Genomic DNA, 21829 nt, shown 5'->3' with positions numbered 1-21829 from the left:
CCCAATAGCAGGCATAGTTCTTTAGGAGGGCTTGTAAATGATAGAGAAATACTAGTGATTTGTTAACCCTCAGCCCAATGAAGCCATTGCCTACAAATCCTTTATAAAGGGCTTATTGGACACTAGTAGCCTAACACAAATGAACGAACACAAATAATGATCAATAATACCGATTTTCAGAAAGAACGTTTTATGTCAACATTGTGTGACGTCAGCGGGGGCTCAGCCAATCGCATCGCTCTTTATCTGCAGTCCGTGGAGGTGGGGACGAATATTTTAACTGTGGTTTAAATAGCGACAGCAGTGTGGAGCAGAAGATTCAGGATCGGGAGTCAGGAAAGCGTTACTGATAATGTTACACTTTATGATTGACATGCAACGGAGAAAACTGTAGGCCAGAAGACGTTTGGAACATTTGGATGGTGGAAACACCCCGGGGCGAAGAGCGACATCAGTAAATAATGTAAGTGGCATTATTTACTGTACTGTGACCTTCCGTTAGGGAAATCTGAAATATCCTAACAGCGTATTTATTCGATAAATACACGCCTGCCTTCGTTGCTGTGCGGCTGTTTGAATGGAGGCAGAGCTGCGGTGCAGACTGCAGAGCCTCACCCCGTGTGCAGATGTTTACATGTCGCCCCACAGGCCACGCATGACACTACGATCGGATTATCAACCTCGTGTTGATGTTTTATTCTGTCTGATTTGTTGGTCAGCTTCAGCACAGATTTTTGCATGCGTCAAAACGACCTTTCCTTCATTTTTAGTCTCTTATTTAGAGGATACGGTCAAAGAAAACAAAAATGTGAAATTATTACAGTTATAACAAATTACAGTATTATATTGGCTACCATATTGAAATACAACGGTTTGTCTGTCCTTGTTGCCATTTAGTTGTAACAGTCAGTAATCCTAGAGTGTCAGACTGCTTCTCCAGTCACATTAAATTGAATTAATTGGATAATCTCTCACATCATCAACTGTTTATAAATCCCTCTCTTCTCTAATTATATTTTGTGATCTCACTGTCTTGGCTGTAGTGAGAATGATCTTTTATACTGATAAACGTTCAATAAAGAAACCTCTTTAATTATTTCAATCCCCATTAGCTACTACTAAGGTGGCAGCTACTCATCCTGTTGTCCACACACAGTAACACAAATAAACCTTGTCAATAAGAACATCTCCAAGACAAATAAAACTCAAATTAAAACCAAAACATCACAGCACATCAAATTCATTGTGGTTACTCATGCTGGTTATTGTGGATATTATGAACATGTCATACATGTCATGACAAGCCATTTAAAACTTGCCTTACTGGCTGCTTCAGTCATCTTGGCTGGTAACTTATTCCACATTGTGACGGCTCTGTACAGCACAGATCTGCATACTGCATGTTGGTCTCACATAATTGATTTGTGAGTATGCACAGTTTGCTTATTTACTGTAATAGATTTTCTGCATCGTCTGTGTGCTCTGCCTCACAGCTAACAGACAGGGCAGTGTGAGCCACGCTTCCTGTGTGGGGTTTCACGCCACAGACTGGGAACCTGAAGCAGATATAACAGCAGTTATTTAAACAAAGCATTAATTCATGTTTTGGAATTATCACAAATAATACTGCAGCTGCCTCGAATGACAGTGAATGACCCTACGAGCTGTCTCATGATTGGCTATTATGTAATAGGGAAGCATTGTGATTGGCTGTTAAACCAAGATTTCCTGGAAGAGTGGGCAAGGCTTTGGTTGTGTGTATGTGTGTGTGTGTAAATGGTCCCAACTGTTTGCACGTGGTCTGTGTTGACAGTGACATGAGTGTGCTTTGTGAGACAAAAAACTTAATGGCACAAGCCAGACAAAGGGGTCAAATAATTATGTAATCACTGACAAACAATAACTCTCCCAGTTTCTTGTGCAATAAGCCACACTATGAGATTAAATGGTCAGCTCACCCAAATGAGAAACCAAACAATATGTTTTCACTCCTGTGATATCTAGCCATGCATGCATTTTTGTTTCTAATTTGCTCAGGTCTTTAGCATAATCATAATCTCTAAGATTTCTGTTGCTTAATAAGGGAGGTGAATGGAAAATCCTCATATCTCACTGTTTAGTTGGAAGTAATAGGAAAGAATTTTCTGTTCATTTAGGATTTGGATAAACTGACTCTTAAAGAGAAGGGAAATCCAAAGTTATTAAGTTTATCTTTCATAGGGTTATTTTAAAGCACATGTGATTTTTGGTGTGATTAAACCAAAATCGTAAAGCGATTTAAGCGGAGATGTCATGAGGCTCAGTCTATACACAGTGTATTCACTAGGCTAATTATAGTCTTGTGGTATATTGTGCTGCAGGCAGGTCAGAACAAGGCTGCAGGGAGGGGCTCACGTGAGACTTATGTGCAACAAAATAATGCTCAGTCATTAGAGCAGAAGAGCAGCAACCTGTGATTCACACTAATTCATGGGTTGTTAACAAATCATCATCGTCATTATCATGTGCTTACATGGACTGCCAAAATACTGACTCATCTGTCCCCAAAGAACACGGTAACGCTGTGTGTGGCGACAGAGAGCTAGAGGATGCCAGCTTTTGAGTCAACACAAGCAGGTGGCCGGCGGAGATTTTAAGGGACAGTTTGTTATCATATACGGATGTCACATATTTTGTGTGCATGGATTTGTGTGTGTGGGAAATGTGCTACAGACTAAAGGTAGAGGGGGACTTTTTCATCATACTCTTTCTTTGTCTGTCTCAATCCAGTTTCCTCTTAACATTAACCACCATCATCCATTTCACCAGTAATCTGTCACTTTGTTTCTACCTTTTTCCCCTTAAGAATTTCCCTTTTTCATCCTCTTATTTAATTTTATTTATTCATCTACAGGGACAGGGTGTATAGTCTTTGTTACACTACAATAAAATGCAACATACGATGTATCTAGAGCTTCTTGTTGTGACTAATTTGCATTCCTTGTCTCTGGTTAGGGACAAAACACATAATGAAACACTCTAACACACGCACAGTGACAAACAACCACTACGAACAGTACCTGAGAAAACAGTGACTGAGAACACCAGTTAAGAACAATAAATTACAAACTGTCACTCTTTTTCCCCACCCTCTTTTCCCTCGCTGCCCCTCCTATTAGCTGCCCGTGTTTTTTCTTGCTTCTTTATTAATCTCCTCATATTTCATCATATCTCTCTAGCATTTTGTTTCTCTGATGTTTAGCAAATTCTTATGTGTCGAATTAGAAATGCCTTCACCCATGTTTGAAGCTGAAAAAACACAAACAACGGTTCATGGTTTCTTGCTGAATTCTTTGCGATGCTGACTGCATTTTCTAACTCTTCCCTCCCTGCTCCCAGGAATGAGCTGCCACCCATCTGTCTGCCCAGTGAATGCATTTCCCTGTTTGTGTCCCTCTCCAGGGCCATGTTTGGCATTCTAGACAGAGAGCATTAGAGGCTGTTGATCAGAGAGGCTGGCACCGCACCACATGATTACTCTCGTCCCTCATGGAGCGTATTTGCATCTATCAGAGGAAGAGGCACTTTTTAGCTTCTTTTTGTTTTCAGCAGACAAAAACTGCAGAATGTTTTCACATCCCTGCACCCACACACTTAAGCTCATCACAACCACAAACATAGCAGTGTGAAAACTGTCATTATTTGTGCATGAGATTCCAAGGTTGACCTGCCTGTGGGCAGTAATTAGGATCAGTGGATCAATACTGTGTTTTAATGTGGCAGGATGACAGCTTGGCATTGTGGTTACACAGATCATCTCCGCAGAACAGGTCCGTTAAAGGTCATTTTCCCTGTCGGGTGTGTGAAGCTCTGCTCACATTAAAGGTTTGAAATGTAAATAAAAAGACAAAAGAAAGACAAAAGAAAAGAAACATTGTGACGTCTTTATAAGAAAGACATCAATGAAAACTTTCTCCCTCCCGTTCCCTTTCCCCTGTTTGTCTCCAGTTACAGACCATGAACTATGTGGGTCAGCTGGCGGGCCAGGTGTTTGTGCAGGTCAAGGAGCTGTACAGGGGACTCAACCCCGCAACCCTCTCTGGATGTATAGATGTCATCGTGGTGCGGCAGCCCGATGGCTCCCTGCAGTGCTCCCCGTTTCACGTCCGCTTCGGCAAGATGGGTGTGCTGCGGTCACGTGAGAAAGTGGTGAGATCATTGGCTGCCCCCTCCCTCACGCCTTCACTCATTTTCTTGTATTTTTATCTGCATGTACTGTGGTTTTGTGAACAGGTAATTTGAGATCTCAGAAGCTCTTGCTCGCACTTGTATTCTGACAACAGCGGAAAAGCCAATGCAAAAAAGTTCTTAAGAGATGATAACACAAGTTTTTTGTTTTTCCAGAAAATAAAACAAAACAAAAAAAAGTAGTACATAATATATTACTGTTTTAGAATACATTAAAAAGGAATGACCATAACTAACCAAGCGACCAACCATTGTCCTGTATGCATGGATTTGCTCATTTGTGAGGGTATTTGAAAAGTGACAGATCACACACAAAAGATACTGAACACAAAACCCCAAACTGAAATTTGTTTCATACATACTAATGAGTTAAAATGTGTTAAATGACTCTTTATTCTGTTGTGCAGGTGGACATAGAGATTAATGGAGAGCCAGTGAGTTTGCACATGAAGCTGGGAGAGAATGGAGAGGCCTTCTTTGTCAAAGAAACTGAGAACACGCTGGTGAGTAATGATTGACACACTCGTTAATCTCAGTCAGTAAACACACAAATATAGGACGGAACATAACTTACTGACACAAAGGTTGAGCGGCCTGGACTAAAATAGCAGCAGTGCTTAAACTGGACTGCTGCTCATTCAGTTCTTGTCCTTCTGTACTTTGATAGGTCAGAATGATTTCATCACTTACTGATGAATCATTTGAATCATCAGGCTTACATGTCTAGTTTTCCTGCCCAGACAAGACCAGAGGAGGCAGGCTTTTATTAGTAAACAGCCTGTCATTGTCATTATACAGTGCCAGTGTGAACAAATCAAACAAAAGCTCTCAAGGACATCATTTTTCTATGAACTCAACCACTGCAAAATCAAGAATGTAACATTTCAACATGTGATTATTGAAAATAAATATTACGATTAATAAGTTAAAATGAAATCTTACGTCTTTTTATGTGCTGTGTTTCTATGTGTTTCTAATGGTAACTCAATAACCACAAGCACTTTGAGCACCATAAGGAACTAAGCACTTTGAATAAAGCGTCCTGCATGTGAGTTGCTGCAGGTGTTCTGAGATATGCACCCAACAAAATGAAGAGCAGGAAGGACAGAAGAGGCACAAAGATGTCTTGTAAGCTCAATAGGGGACTGGCTAGCATGTCGAACTTGTGCAGTGTAAAGCTGGTATGACTCATCACAGTCCTGTGACGGTGGGACAATGATGCCACTGACAATGAGAAAAGTGTATCAGCTGTTTATGAACAGATAAGATTAGGAAAAAGTACCGGACAAACATGTTTATGTCATGTTTAGCTCCAAGATGCTGAAGTCTCTTTAACAAGAACTGTACGGAATTTCAGTAACAATATACAGGTCTTCGCCACATGGCTTTTCACACATTCATACTTAATTATGTTACATGGAAGAACATGCCACATTCTTCAGCACAGCAGAAAATAATCTCACATGCAAATATTTACTTTTGTTTTGACAACTGATTTTGTAAAGTGATAGATGAGGATTCATGGGAAGTTAGAGGGGTCAGGGTGGTGAGCATGATGAGACTTGGCCGTATTTCCCAATCGGGATTTAAGAGCAATATGACTAAGATGGTGTAATTCCTACTCTGAAGGATTAAATTGGTTTAATTCCGCTTTCATTACTAAGATATCTCTGTCAGTCAGTGACTAGGTCCTGTGAAAATATTGCAATGCCCCAGTCCTCAATGGATGACACTTATTTTTTTCAAATTAAACAAACACTGAGAATTATTTAAGTGTCTTTGACCACATCTGTCGCACTGTTTGGGCCTTGTGTCCTTGACACAACTCTCCCTCTGCAGTGGAAAACCACCAGAGGGCTATTTTTAGCTCTGGAAAATTCACCTTCGTGTGCAGTGGGGTGCACACAGACGGCACTCAGAAGCTGACTGTCACTGATCTGTCCAAACTGATGGGAAGACAGAGGAGATGTACAGATAGTGAAAGAAGAGTAGGACAAACAAGACATGCCGAGACACAGATAAACTGTACAATAGAAAAGCACTCTAGACATGTATTAAACATGCTCATGAGGAATCACTGTCACATATGGCTGCATGCTGATTTCTTTCAGTCTCAAATGGTTTATTTCCATGAGTGTTTTCATTTCGTCTTTTCAGTAACAGTCTAAGTTATCATCTCACTGCTCTTAATAGAAGAAGACCAGCAGCATTTTTAAGGAACTATTTGGCACTGATCCCAGTTTTCTGTGTCTCTCCTGCCCAACACCCCCCCTTTTACTCTCTCCCTCTCTGTTGCAAATTACATTGGAGGATTTGTTGGGGCTTTTGTGTTGGCAAATAGGTCCTGAGCATGAAACATTAGCCCAAATGTTGCAGCAGAAATTAATCTTTAGGCTAGAACATCGGGAAATTCTGAATACCTGTGGTAAAAGCACAAACACACAAAAAACACTCACATGGTGTAGTCTACCTTGTTATGTTGGTTCAGCTAAAGTGCCTTACAGATAAAAACGTAAAACTACATTTACATTAATTATTACAATTACATTAAGTGTAATTCTCTTGCATATGCCATGAGTTTGCTGTATAAACAGCTTTAGTTTCAGCGTGGCCAACCTTAGGGACTTAAAATGCTGTGTGAAATGTAATCTAATGATCTCTGCTATTCCATCGTATCATCTCGTCTCTGTGTATAAACAAAAACAGTGTTCTGGTCACCTGCAGGGGCACATGGGTTTGTCTCAAAAGACGGTTCATCTGAAAACACAATTCACACACGTCACATATTCTGTGATGCAGGTAGTTTGAGTTTTGTCCAGGAACTCTTTAGTCATGTCAATAAAATTCAGTCATGATAGAGAATGAAGCATCCAAAAACATTTAGATTAATTAAAAATAGTTTTGGGGCAGAGGTTTTCAGCAGGGCTTGAGCTCTGGGCAGACGACAGCGTGTTGGACTGTGTTGTGACACGTGCACTGTCAGTCATGTGTCAGTGGGTACGGGTCGGATCAACTCTTTATCTTTCTCTTTCTCTGTGTGCCTCTCTTTTTGTCTTCATGGCGTAGTCGCTGTAGTGAGACTATGATGAGCAAATCTATGTGATTTTACTAATCTGAGCTCAAACACAAATTCCCACCAGATTATATAGAGCTACATGGAGAAAAAAAAATCCAGTCTCATCAATCAGTAACACTCAGTTTGTACTCAGCCATTTGTGCTTTTTGTGATATAACGTGTGCAGTATTTATATCATATTTACAGCCAATCTGTGGTTGGACCATCACTTTGGTCCAAACTGAATTATCTCAACAGCTGGTCATGGATTTGAAATTTCATATGAACATTCATTATCCTTAGAATGACCCAGAACTTTTCCCATTGTGACGCCAGCATGTTGACATTTGTGGTTTTAGGTGAAATCTCTCAGCAACTATTTGATGGATTACGATGAAATGTGGTATGTAAATTCATGGCCCCTACAGGATAAATTGTAATCCATTTGGTGAAACTTTAACTTTTCACTTTTATCATGACGTACCTGAAAACTAATGGCATTCCCATCAGTCTCGGCTGTGCTTTGTGTTTAGTGTTAAAGGTAAATGTTACCATGCTTAGATGCTAAACTAAGATGGAGCACATTGTAAACATTAGAATCACCATCCTAATATTCTATTCTCAGCATGTTGACATTTACATTTACCTCAAAGAACTGCTATGCCTGAGTACATGCCCACAGACAACATGGCTGTAGACTCTTGGTTTGCCACGCTCCAGGCTCCAGGGATCTCGACAGTTACATGATGAATTGGCTAGAAATTTGGTACATTCATGGTCTCCAGTGGTAAAGCCTAATAGTTCTGGTTATCTGTTATCCTGCCATATAGTGCTACCAACAGGCCAGAATTTTCACTTCCACTAAAGTGTATTATGATCTGAGTGGATGCACACACTAATAATAGTCCTGGCAACCTCAGTTGTGTTTACTGCTAATTAGCAAATGTTAGCTTGCTAAGAAACTGTTAATATGACAAAACATTATGCCTGTTAAAAATATGCTATTGTAAGCATGTTGCTATGCAAATGTTAGTATTTAGATTCACAGAGCGTAGCTGAAGACTCTAACCTCATTTTGTCCTCACACTCATTTTCCCATGATTCTGTTCCATCCATTTTAAATCAAATACTGTTGCTTGCACTTTGAGTAGAAAGTTAATCATGATTTGACCTCATATGATCTCGTCACATTTTTTTTTGTTTACAGGAAGTCGTTCCGTCCCATCTTGCTACATCACCCATCATGTCAGTGGGGGAGGAGTTGATGGAGTCCCAGCTAGGCAGAGGCGGTTCCCGTCACCATGGTAACCCCAATGAAAAAAGACATTTTGGAATATGTGAAAATGTGAGCGTGCGTTTTTGACCTGTTTTCATACTACCGTCTCATCACATACACAGACACCATCACCTGCAACTCACTTCCTGTCCAGAGCCTGGGACCACAGCAAAGTGATGGCGGAATGATCAAGAAGAGAAGGAAGAGGAGAAGGAAAGCAAGGCCAGAGGCAGGCGGAGGAGGGGGAGCGAGGAGAGACGAGAGCGAAGAAGAGTTCTCAGAAGATGAGGACATGTTTACAATTGACTTGAGCTCAGATGAGGAGAGAGAGGGTGACTGCAGCAGGTATGTGTGTGTACATGATAGATTACTTGACTGTGTATGTTTCACTTTGAACATTTCAGGCTTCCAGGAATGACAGAAAAAGCAAAAATACTTTCCAGTATTTCCAACATTTCTGAGCCAACAGCTTAGGGGCGTTTTCATTTTAGCAGACCTTGAGAGAAGTTTGAAAAGGCCTTCCATTAATGCCCTTTTGTTGGTGTGTGTATATGTGTGTGCCAAATCCCAATTGAGACGCTACAAGACATTACCTTTTACCAAAAGAGAGAAAACGAAAAAATCCAGGCATCTCCCTGTTTGTGTTTTCATGTGTGTGGGGCGCTCCAGGGATTTGTTCTGTTCCCACGGTGTTCACTGTCTCTTTGAAATAGTGGGTCACAGTGCTTTTTTACTGTTGGGGTTCCGAGCTTTTATTAGAAAGGTTGCCACATTGCAGGGCTGGGGAAATTCCTGAAACCCTTAAAGACATAAAACAGTGTTCGTCTGACACATGTCATGCTTAGTAGTGCACTAGGCTGGTTTGTGATGTGTGGTTATAGTCAAACATGCTGCATAGTAAAGGATGAGACAAACAGACTATTACCACATAAATAAATAAATCACTTGTTTTACTCTGTTTGGACTTGTGTGCGTATGACTTACATCTCCCTGCATATGTGTGTTTGTGATCAGACCTGCGTATGGAGATCAGGGGCCTACAGCCCACATGCACACATGCCCCAGCTCTGATTGGACCCGTTCACAGAGGTATTACTTTGGACAGAGAACACACATTTTCCACACACTTTGTGCTAAACTTAACCTTGTGTTATTTACCGTTCTTGTAGCATTTAGCTCTTTTTTAATCCTATTCATATTGCACTAAGCATTTTAATTACATTTTTGTGCTCACGATGAGTAGATAATAATCATGATTCACGTTCTCTCTCTGTTTCCTTCACTTCATCTCTTTTTTTTCTGTTTCTGTCTGTCTTTCTGTCTTTTTTATCTTCCTGTAGTAATGTGATTAAGGCGACTCTCTCCATCCCTCCACCCTGTGGTCTGTCCATCTCTTGTCCTCAGCAGACTTCTCACTTCTCTTCCCCTGCTAGGTATTACTGTCAATTTTAGTCTCACTGTATGCTGGAAATGAAATAATGCAATGATGAAGTAAATTACACAGTTTTCAAGAAACAATACAGTCTGTTTTAAGATATCATTGAATTTGGATTTTAGGATTTTCTTAAGTATGTTAAAAATATTTTTCTGTTAAAATATGGAGTACAGACTCATCAGAATCAAGTGTCTGTCACTTTCTCAACAGCCCCAATGATTCACGGTCATCAACGCCGAAAAGTGACTCAGAGATAACAAATCAGAACAAAAACAACCCCGAGATGCTGTGGACCTGGGGGGAGCTCCCACAGGCTGCCCAGGTATACACCCACACAAACACACACACACACTGCAGGATATACTGTATCTCTGTGACTACTACATATTTTATTCACATTTTGAATCATTATGGATGTTGTATTTGTTCTAGATATCATTATTGTAAATATTTTACTACTGTTAATGGAATAGCTTAACAAGAATTAGATGAGAAGATTGATACCAGTCTCGTGTCTGTATGTTAAATGTCAATATAAATATAAATATATGGGTAAATACTCCAGTAAAAAAAGATGTATGTAAAGTTCTCTGTCTCTCTCTCTCTCTCTCTCTCTCTCACAGCCATCCTTCCTGACTTCCCACCAGAAGCAGGACCCTGCCACAACCGTCTCCATCCCAGTGTCTGCCAGCACTCACTTCAGAGCCATCAGTGACACTGGACCTCCCTCCCTCGCTATCAATTCTCCCCAGCCAGGGGACACCACTGCTCAGGGTGGGGACAAGGACACTGAAGAAAGTAAAAACGGAGCCAGAGTTGGACTATCCAGTGGGGACAGGGCTGGAGGAGAACAAGGTAGTTACATAGAGGACAATATTGTTTTTAATGTGCAAAGTATTTTCTACAGGTAGACAAAAAAATAATTATTCCGGCACCCACCAGGATAGGACTGACACAATTTAAATAACAATTTACTTTCAAAGTATACATTTTGCTGAGTCACTCTTTCTGTTATTCCGGAGTCACTGCAGGTTGTAAAAAAAAAACATAGCAATCCAGTGGTGCTTTTTGTCATTCATTTCCATCATGACCCATAAATCAGCATTACATCTGAGTGGTTTTGCAATCTGTAGAACTGAAAAATTATGCAGTAAATTCTAAAGTTATCCTTGTGTTTTTCCTCAGTGAGAGAAGTGGAAAGTGTTGGACCATCGTGTGCAGAGATGGAGGCTTTAACAGCCTGCTCCATGTCTCCCCCGAGGATTCTCCCTGATCATCTTGATGAAAGCAGGAACAGGGGAAGTCCCATCAAAAGAACTGATTCACCATCCAAGAAGAAAGGTATCAGTGCTCTATCTCAAAAATACAGAGGATTTTCTTGAATTCAAAGTGTGTAAATGCTTTATAATACCATCTTTTTTATCTGCTACTGGTAATGTGTGATGTTGTCTCTTTAGACAAGAGAAGCCAACACCTGGGTGCTGATGGCATATACCTGGATGACATTACAGAGCTGGAGCCTGAAGTAGCTGCACTTTACTTCCCTAAAAGGTTCAGTAACGAAAACTTAAATGCACCAAACATGTTCGTGCATGACTTATTCCATCATTTTCAAACTGGCACTCACCATCACAACATTGTTTTCAAAGATGTATGTCTTTGAGAGTGTATGTGTTTCTCTCTCCTCAGTGATGGAGGCAGTAGCTCCATGAGGGGAGACTCAGAGATGATGATGATGGGAGCTCGTAGCGCTAATCAGTCCCCACAGTCAGTGAGCAGCAGTGGAATGGACAGTGGCGTGGACAGTTTGTCTGACCAAATAGGGGACCTGCCTCATGTTGCCATCTCTTTGTGCGGAGGGCTCACTGACAACAGGGAGATCACAAGAGGTAGGATAAGGAATGTGCAAGGAGGCAATGGCAAAAGGAAGAAAGTTACCGTGCTGTTAACCTTAGTTTAATTTTGCAAAAAAATGGATGATTGTTCTGTTATAGATAAACAATTTTACCATCAGAATGAATTCTTTCAACACAATCAATCCAATACAAGTGTGTCTCTCTCTTTCTCTCTCTCTCTCTCTCTGTGTGTGTGTGTGTGTGTGTGATGCCCCACAGAGCAGTTTCAGGAGAGGGCAATATCCTACCAGCAGTTCTCTGAAAACCCCTCTATTATTGATGACCCTAACCTGGTGGTCAAGATAGGAAACAAGTATGCATTACTATTCCTGTTGCTATATTGTATTCTTATTATCATGTCAAAGTGTTACACATTTAGAACCTACAACACTATATATGTAAAAGAAATATTTACATCTTTGACACTAATTTCATCATCTTTCACAGTTTCATAATCTTTTTCATAGACATAAACAGTATTATTGTTGAGGTGGAACAATGCTGCAGTTAGAAACAGATGGTTTAGAATAGTTCAACATTGTTTAAAATTAGACAGGCGTACTGATTCCACTCTGATCTCAGTATGGTGAATGCAATATTGGAAACAGGTAGAAACAGCTTCCTTCTCTCAAATATAAAGGAAATAGATGGCCAACTTTCCTGATGCTCAAAGAAAAACAGATTTGGAAAACTCAACTGCAATGTCTCTTTCTAGAGATGATGACCTGGTTACTGAAGATAATTCGTAGACAGACCTTGTAGAGAGTTTCACATATGGACTATCCTCTCTCTATTGATCTACATCGTGTCATTGCAAAGAAGGAAATGTATATTTACTCACAGACGAGATGCTCGTCCTCGTTGCTGAGTGGGATGTAAACAATACATGCATTCTCTCTGGCTGAGCTGTGAACAGCAGCCCACAGATCAGTGGGTGATGTCATGGTGGGTTTAAAAAGAGCTTATGGTGCCCTCTGTCATCTGTTGTAGGTACTACAACTGGAACACAGCAGCTCCCGTCATGTTGGCCATGCAGGTCTATCAGAAACCGCTGCCACAGGTAAGACCACCACACTGATAGTCTCATTTGTTTCTTTGTTTCTAGTTGACTAGTTAAATGTTTTCTGGTGTCAACTTATGGCACCAGTGTTTGAAGAAGATTTATTTACATTAAAGTAGCCAGTATTATCAGAAAAAAGTACAAGTACTCATCATGCACTGTAATGGACCCTTTGGTTTTTGTATTATCACTGGATTATTATTATTATTGTTGTTTCTAAGCAGCATTTTCATATTGTAGTACTTCATGTACTGTTGGATAGTTTTAGCTAGCATGTTTTATGACGTGATTATATGTTCATTTGAAATGGATTTTGATCTGTAATGTTAACTACAGCTCAGATAAAGCAGACTGAGTAAAATGTAAAAATAAAAACAGTATTTTTCTCTGAAATGTAATTAAGGATATTAAGTTAATGTGATATGGAATAGAAATACTTGCCCAGAGCTCCTATTTTTAATAGTGGAATTAAAATGAACCACTTGGCGTTACTAAATTGTTCTTGTACTTAAAAGGTAATGTTATACGCCATAGAATGAGTGGCTTCAACATGTAAAATAACTAACTATATTACTGATAGTTTTTGAAATATGTTTCATTATGTTACATTATATTTGGTAGATGGTGTTTGGTGTCTTTAGTGTTCTTCACCTCCCTGCATTACTTTCTCTTGTGCACTCCCTGCATTTTGCAATTACTTTACCTTAGTCTGATGTTTCACTTTGGTTCACTTTGCCATCTGCCAATATGCTTTCATTATTTCATGAAATTTCAACCAAATGCTACCAGATAATGTGTGTTCACAATGTGTTTCCAATTCTCATAATCAGTATCCGACCATTTCAGTTATTGGTGTAAAGTATGTGTGGCATTTATACACTCTGACCAGGCAGTCATTGAACTTGGCTGATTATGAACACACATGGGGGAAGCTCACATCAAAGCTGCCACTGTCTTTTGCCACAGTGAAATATGGCTATAAATCTGTGTTCCTAACATTTTAATAATGTCATGTTTTTATCCCCTTCCTTATTTTTTCTGTTTTATTTGCACATTTTCTTTCTCTCACCATCCATTTGATGTTTTGTATGTACTAAGTGTTGGTGTTTGAGCTATGTGTTTTCTGCTTTTGGCCTCTTCTCATACTGCCTCCCTGGTCTGTTTGGCTCCAGCCCTTCCCAGCCTGTATGATGTTTTCTTGCTTTGCTCGGATGTTGGTCAGAGCATGTCTTTGCCTGTCTGTTTACCATCAGATCACCACTGTAAACTTGCCTGTAATCCCTCTGTCTTACATGTCTCTCTCTTACTCCTTGCATTGTGTCTTGTTGCATTTTAGCATGCATTTTCCCCCTGCTATACAGTCACAATCTTCAGAAGTTTCATTCTTTCAGGTTTTAGTTTGCATCCTTTGCTCTTTGTTTATCTGATATTGAATCTTCACCTGTAACTGCCTTTAATTGTTATGATTTGGGTTCAGTGTGGTTTGAAATGTGCCGTTTGTTAAGCTTTACTTTGTATTTTGGGTTGCTAATTTCTGTTCATCCGTTTATGTGTTTGTGTGTTTTCTGCTTCATAATGTTTTGAGTTTCTTCTGTCAGTTTTGAGTTACATTTTCAGTCAGTTTTGAGTTGTATGTGCACGGTTGTCCCCAGGCCTCAGTGGAGAACATCATGAAGGAGAAGATGCCAAAGAAAGGAGGACGCTGGTGGTTCTCATGGAGGAGCAGGAACAGTGACTCCAAATCAGTAAGTACACGACACCGAAATATAATATAGTTTGTCTTTAGCCTTTTGTTCCGCAGCAACAGCCTTTGACCTTTGTGCACTTCAGGAATCAGTGACAGAGGCAGGAGGAGAACAAGGAGGGAGCTCACTCACTATGTCCTCAATGAACAGGTGACTTCAAACTTTAAGTCTCTCTCTCTCTCAAACACTCAGTTTTTATAGCTTCATCCTATACCAAATTGGCTGTCCTTTATTTTTAAGGATGAAGGATGAGTCATCCTCTAGTGATGAGGAACACAGACTGTCCAGTCAGACATCAGGAACCTGTCAGTCAGAACTCCTCATGAGCTCTGGTAGCATCTGTTATAAGAAGACTCTTCGGCTCACCTCAGAGCAACTGGTATGCATTCCCACTGTTCGGTTGATTGACCTCAGTGATGCAATTCCTGCAGATATGCATGCCGACTAGTTTAGTTTGTTAATTGCAGCCTTGAAGCTCTGTAGTGACTTTCTACATACAGCACACAAGATTTACTCTGAAGGGGTGTCTCTGTCTAGATAATGTGTACATTTTATTCCCTTGGCTTAGTATTTTTACACTTGGGATGTGAACCAAGATGATGGATTTTTTTTCAGCGTCCCTCCCTGAAATGTGACGTTGTAGTAGATTTGATAGATCTGCTTCATTAGAGGAGGAGGCTCGCACATTGTTTTGTTATTGCATATTACTGTGTCCATTTGGATCATATAACAACAAGACTAATGCTGTACAGAAAACTTCAAGGGAACTTTTGGACGTTCCATCTTTCAATCTGTGTTTGCCTTTGCATTGTAACATTGCTTGTGTGTGTGTGTGTGTGTGTGTGTGTGTATGTGTGCGTTTAAAGGCAAGCTTGGAGCTGAAGGATGGTCCTAATGATGTGGTGTTCAGTGTGACCACTCAGTATCAGGGCACCTGTCGCTGCCATGGCACAATTTATCTCTGGAACTGGGATGACAAGATAGTCATCTCTGATATAGATGGAACAATTACGAGGTAAGTGAAAGCAAGACTGTCCTCCACTGTTATCAGCATGTAAGTTATCATGTTATCATACATGTGAGACTTTAGACAAATTTGGTGTTGGGCTTTTGTCTCTAATTTAATATAAATAAGTTCATCTGGATTGTTTGCGTGATGTTGCCTCTCTTGTTCCACAATTGTAGGTCAGACACTTTGGGTCACATCCTTCCCACGCTGGGCAAAGACTGGACCCACCAGGGTATTGCACGACTCTACCACAAAGTCAGCCAGTGAGTCCAATATCTAGCTAATGAAAGATGTCTAGCTAAAGCTAAATCAGATTTGACAATACACATATAACATTTGTTTGTTTGGGTCATTGTTTATTTTCTTTTAACTGTTACATAAATAATGGCTGGTCATCATTCTAATGATTTCTTCTTTAAACCCTACAGATTACAGTTAACTGCAAGTTCTCTATCTCTCTGTCACAGGAATGGATATAAATTCATGTACTGCTCGGCGAGGGCCATCGGCATGGCTGATATGACACGAGGTTACCTGCACTGGGTCAATGAGAGGGGAACCATGCTGCCAGTGGGGCCAGTGCTGCTCAGCCCCAGCAGCCTTTTTTCTGCTTTGCACAGGTCAGATACATCTAAACAGATATATGTGCTTGAAGCTATAAAAATAAAACGGAAAATATTAATCAATAGTGAATGATAATTATTTTATTTTATTGATGATCTTTTTTATCAGGAACTACACAGGATTGATTGTTAGCATGTACAGAGTCTTACAGACACCCAACAATAAATGCTGATGTATTTTTTCTTATTTGTACACGCACAACAATCGCAATGATATATATTACATATTACTGTTGTTCTGTATTGTAAGTAGTGGTATTTTCATACGTTCTTGTTTCTAATTCTTTTGTATCTCTTAGCCAATAAATCCCTTTAAAATCTATTTTTCTAGTATGATATGCAGATATGCATTGGGGATGAGTCATGTGAAAGGCTGAAAACTCAAACGGCTTTCCCAGTCGATGTGTAACGTGTGTTTAATGTCATGTTTTGTTGTGTAGGGAGGTGATTGAGAAAAAACCAGAGACGTTTAAAATCGAGTGTCTCACAGACATAAAGCACCTTTTCTACCCGAACACTGAACCTTTCTACGCTGCATTTGGCAACAGAGCTACGGTGAGACTACTGCACACAAACACACACAAGCATGTATGTTGTCTGCCACAAGAAGACTACATTATGAAGACCTGTTGGGGTCTTGGTGTCAGTTTTATTTCACAGGGGAAATGTAGGTATTCATAGTGTTGGCATCTCTTGGCTTTGGTGATGATGCTGATGGTTTGTGCATCTCTGATTTCAGGATGTATATTCCTATAAGGAGGTGGGTGTTCCTCTGAACAGGATTTTCACTGTCAATCCTAAGGGGGAGTTGATACAGGAGCACGCCAAAACCAACATCTCCTCGTAAGCTGTATTCTCTGTTTCACTTGATTTTTATCCATGTGATCTTACACAATTGTTTTGACTGTCCAAGTTGTGGTTTTGTACAGTAAAAAGTCTGTATGTCTCCCTCTCAGCTTTGGCCGTCTGTGTGAAGTGGTCGACCATGTCTTCCCAGTCCTAGATCAAGATGAGGGCGCAGACTTTCAGCGCTCTGACATCTTTGGCCAGTGCAACTACTGGAACGAACAACTTCCTGATGGCAGCAACCAGGAAGAAGAAGAAGAAGACTCACAGTCACTTGAGACAAGCTGAGGAAAACCCATTAAATCAAGTACTGAGGCTGTTGTGTTCCAGCTTTTCTCCACATTGCAGTCAGGCATGTGATCCAGGATAATTGTGCAGCCGAGATTAAGAGTGAGGATGCTGATTATTTTAGAATCAAAAACTTGTGTGTGGGAAACAGCCATCAAGCTTTTCCTAAAACTTAACCTGATACATGAGTGATAAGTTACTGCGCCTATTGATTTAAAGTAGCTGAATGTGTTTTCAGTATCCCACACTTCGCCATCATTCAACATCCAAGCAGAACTGAACTGTTCAATACAGATAAAACTGCTGAGCAAGGGACAAAAAGAGAAAAAAATGACTTTTTTTTTTTGAGTAAAGAGAATAAAAAATCCCTGATGAATTTTAACAACTCACACTTTACACAAATTACACTTCACATATCAAACCTTTGCAAGTGCACTGACTCAACAAAAACGCACAAACACACATAATACTTGTGAAGGCATTCCATGAACAATTTACACAACACTGCAGAACGTGAATAATATTCCTCGCCTGCAGGTTTTTGTTTTAGCTTTCCTCTTCCCACACTACTCTTCATTTACTCTGGTGAATAGAATAGTTGCTACACCAAATGTATATTATTTTGTACCAATATGTCTACAATATCAGTTTGAACCTATTCACCTAATACCTTTATTTTTCAGAATTTTATGCAGAAAATGTGTTTCAGACACACCAGTCTTAAAGTAATCTAATGTCCATTAAAACCTGACTACAACTAACTATGTAAAGTAAATAAGAAACTACTTTGCAGACATTCTGCTGTTCACTGCAGAGATTCTATGCAAACATCAGCTAGATTGCCTACACAAATGGCTTCCACATTTGACAACAAAATGTAAATTGCAATTCAGCTTGTCAAATCTCAAATCAGCCTGTTGATGCATCACTTATTTCTAATGTTAGGAAGAACTACTGGCTTTTTCACCCATCATATGCAATATATTCACCAAATAGTGAGAGACTCCTGGAATCTTAGTTAAAGGTTTACCTGACGCAGGTATGTGGCTGTAGTATTGTTTTCCAAGCAGCACTGTGCACCGGAAACACCACATCACATTACAGTAAAACCACTGAGAACATGCACAGATAGTGTATCCAGTCATTTTCTGTGCCAAAATCACTTGCAGATTCATCTAAATGTGTTGGGTCTTCTGACCGTCCTACTGTGAAAGAAGTGACTCTGGCACATTTTCTCTGGTGTTCAATGAAAATACTCAAGATAAGTGCAGGGCAATGCAAATAACACCAGTCCATGTTCTTTCACACCAGTGGTATGCTAGAATGTAGTATAAATCACTCAGAGTGTTTGTTATTTTAATTACTAATGCTCATCAATGCAATGACTGTATAAGCCCATACAGGACTACAGTCATATTTTTTCAGTTTTGTAATGCTAAGATCAGTACACAGATCAGTACACTTTTATGTACAGCACTAATATCTCCTGTAGTGGAGAGTTAAATGCAGCATATTCAGATGCTGTAAGGTATTTCTGTTCATGATCCATTTACTTTTTGTTGTTTGTACATTTTAATTTGTTATCATATGTTTATGTTTGATCAAATAACACCAACTGTACTGCATTTATGTGATATGGAAGTTTGTCTTTACCACATGTATAACTTAAAAAGGGGGAAACCACTGTAAATAATGGACAACAGTAGTTTTTGTGAACATTTAAAAAAATGCTAATTTTTTTAATTTTTACTCTTAGAAATACTTTGTTACTGGTGCTCATCCAAATGCACTTGTGGTAATTTTTCCACTTTACTATAACTGTTTTTTGAAACTGTCCATTGCACTTAGAGATGACAGTTTAACCATATGACCACTAATGCAGTAGATCAACATGAAGATACTTCATGGGAAAGCCAATGGATCAATTACAAATTCTTCTTTCCTGATGTAACGTCAGCTGTTAATACCACATCATTTTCACTTGGAGCTTCACGTGAATATTGTTGGCATCAACATCACAGTTACATGAAGTTCAGTGACAGTATGTACAGTACTTGTACAACACACAAAAGAGTACCATCAGTCCACATTAAGCCTCTTCTGTCCGTGTTAAAGCAAAACTGGACAGTTAAAGCAGCTTTGAATGTCTGACAGCTTCAAGAAAAAAAAAAAGAAAAAAGATCATTGTACTACCTTTGCAGTTTTAAATATCCTGAAAACTTTTTTATATAGGATTTAAGAAGGATATTTAACAAAAATTTTACTCTGACTTTAATGTGTCCAATATTTAAAAAAAGTGAAATCAAGATGCCAGAATACTGTGAAAATCCCTCTCATTGATTGTGACTGACTTTATTATACTGTCTTTGTGCATAGTATGAATATGTCTGATGCTGTGTTGTGACTGACTTTGCCTGCAGGAAAACGAATCAGGAATGAACTTTTAATTGGCTCTAAAACTGTTGATGTTCACAAGCATATTGGGGAGTCGGATATAATTTGTATGAGTGGAAAAGCCAAACAAGACGCATGCTGTTGTAATGTTAAGATGCATATTTACATGGACGTAATGATCTGATCACTGTCTCTTGTCACCTGATCTTCATGGGGAAATACATGCCTTTAAAACAGAAAAAAATTATAAGGTAATTTCCCCACAATTATGAGATAAAATTCATGTCATTATAACACATTGAGGCTTTGATGTAGTTAATTGTTATTGGTATGTCATACATATTCATATGTGTTAACTGACACAAAGCATTTTATACCGTATTTTCTCTCATCCTTATGTGTCGGTTTTTATCATTACAGCATAAGCATTTCCTAATTTTAATATTTTATTTATGAAATATGGAAGTCAAAAGTAGGCAAAGAAAGTAATGTTCTTCCCAAATTTCTAGACTAAATGGTCATCTTTCGATGATTATCATCTAATTCTTTCTGTGAAAGATCTATTTGGCCAGTTTTCCAATCTGTCTCTGTGTTGACATGGATGTTGATCGAGTTTGTTGTCGCGTTTAAAGAAGATCTTCTGGATGCTCAGCAGGAGCCTAACGAGCAGCATGTGGTGCAAGCTGTTGTAAACAAGTTGTCTGAATAAATCTGTGAAATGTACACATTTTTCAATAAACCTGAAGGTGGCTGCTACTTTGTTTTTCACTTCTTGTTAACTATGACAGTGTTTTACTTGTTAATGTGATGTCCTTAGAAAGGCAGATGCAGTAACTAAATATGTTCCTGCAACTGAAAAATCAGTTTTGATCGTTTAAAACCTTAACTGCTGAGTTCATTATACCACATCCTGCAGAGACCCTGAGTGCCAGGGTTTTCTTCTTATACTTGTGTTTTTACTTTATGCTTAACTTACACTTACACTCCACCACTTACCACATTTATTTAACAAGTTTTGTCAGCTACTAGTTTTCAAATTAAGATCTAACATATTAATACATAAAATAGAATCAGCTTCAAAGATCCTCTTGCTTCCTACAATCGTTTTCTGGCATATTTGCACTTTTTTTAAGTCTCAAGTCGATTTTGGGAATGTAGGAACAGAAAAGCACACAGCTGTGTCAGCTTTGGAAAAACAGGAAGCCATTTTCTCTTTCCTGTCTCCCACAGACTATTTCAACACAATTCCCCTACTTCTCCATTTTGGCTCTGCCCCCCTGTAACCCCACCACACTCACTCACACACTCATCCTTCTTCCTCTCCTCCCCTGTGTATTTGCCAGACAGAGAGAAAGTTTGACTCTCAGGAATCAAGTATTTTGAACTCTCAAAACTGCTAGAGTTGTGTTCTTTGAAAGAAGAGGAAGAAGAAAAATAAAAAGTCAAAAAAAAAAAAAAAGACAAAAGCCGCCAGCTGCATGTGGCTGTTGCACCATAGTGCAGGAAGTCATGATACATTTATGGTGAAACAGTCTTCGACTACTTGCAGTTGTATCACATAAGCAGCTTCTGCCACTGCAAAGCAGAGGATAGATTTTCAAACTCACATTTTCTTGCATGTTTTCGTATCATAGAGGACACTTTCCCATGTTTTATCTACTGCAGGGGCGCCAAAGAGAGCATTAGTGTAGTTAACATTCTTCCTGTTATGCAGAGTTTAAGTTATTCATTTAGGTGTAAATTTGAGGTGCTTGAGCACTTGAGAATGTCCATTTTGTGCAACTTTATGCTTGTAATCCACTTCATCTCAGAGACAGATTATGTCTTTTTTACTTACTGCTACTTCTCTTCAGATACCATTATCTCCAAACATGCTGATTTCGAATGTGAGTGTTTGTGATAAAGGATGAAATGTTTCTTTATAAGTTGAGTAAACTTTCCAGGCTTCCTAAACTGAATAAATTAATTCAAAAACC

At 39.3% G+C, this 21829-nt stretch overlaps 1 protein-coding gene across 3 annotated transcripts; it reads left to right on the top strand.

The window, feature by feature from the left end:
* The first annotated feature begins 280 nt into the window (after positions 1-280).
* Positions 281-20609, top strand: lpin1a (lipin 1a). Of its 3 annotated transcripts, XM_046383453.1 has the most exons (23): positions 282-463; positions 3988-4188; positions 4635-4730; positions 8490-8586; positions 8681-8903; positions 9573-9647; positions 9899-9991; positions 10204-10315; positions 10617-10848; positions 11179-11334; positions 11451-11544; positions 11683-11882; positions 12108-12201; positions 12879-12948; positions 14601-14693; positions 14779-14843; positions 14934-15072; positions 15560-15708; positions 15879-15965; positions 16170-16322; positions 16766-16880; positions 17065-17168; positions 17282-20609. In XM_046383453.1, the coding sequence occupies exons 2-23, from the start codon at positions 3997-3999 to the stop codon at positions 17457-17459; spliced, it is 2817 nt and encodes a 938-aa protein (XP_046239409.1). In that variant the 5' UTR covers positions 282-463; positions 3988-3996; the 3' UTR covers positions 17460-20609. The 3 variants fall into 3 exon arrangements, with proteins under 3 accessions (XP_046239418.1, XP_046239409.1, XP_046239425.1); XM_046383462.1 differs by lacking the exon at positions 9899-9991 and having other exon boundaries at positions 281-463; XM_046383469.1 differs by lacking the exons at positions 282-463; positions 3988-4188; positions 4635-4730 and adding an exon at positions 5431-6652.
* The last annotated feature ends 1220 nt before the right edge of the window (positions 20610-21829 follow it).

Source organism: Scatophagus argus, chromosome 1 (assembly GCF_020382885.2).
Source record: "Scatophagus argus isolate fScaArg1 chromosome 1, fScaArg1.pri, whole genome shotgun sequence".
Lineage (NCBI taxonomy): Eukaryota > Metazoa > Chordata > Actinopteri > Scatophagidae > Scatophagus > Scatophagus argus.
Note: the sequence above shows the minus strand (reverse complement) of the source record. Positions and strands in the feature narration are given on the sequence as shown.

What these genes read in the sequence shown, in the direction of transcription:
- lpin1a (XM_046383453.1), top strand. Translation starts at nt 3,997, where the DNA reads ATGAACTATGTGGGTCAGCTGGCGGGCCAGGTGTTTGTGCAGGTCAAG. An exon ending in TGCGGTCACGTGAGAAAGTG is followed by an intron (nt 4,189 to 4,634) that starts GTGAGATCATTG and finishes TCTGTTGTGCAG; the next exon opens with GTGGACATAGAGATTAATGG. An exon ending in ATAGATGGAACAATTACGAG is followed by an intron (nt 15,709 to 15,878) that starts GTAAGTGAAAGC and finishes CCACAATTGTAG; the next exon opens with GTCAGACACTTTGGGTCACA.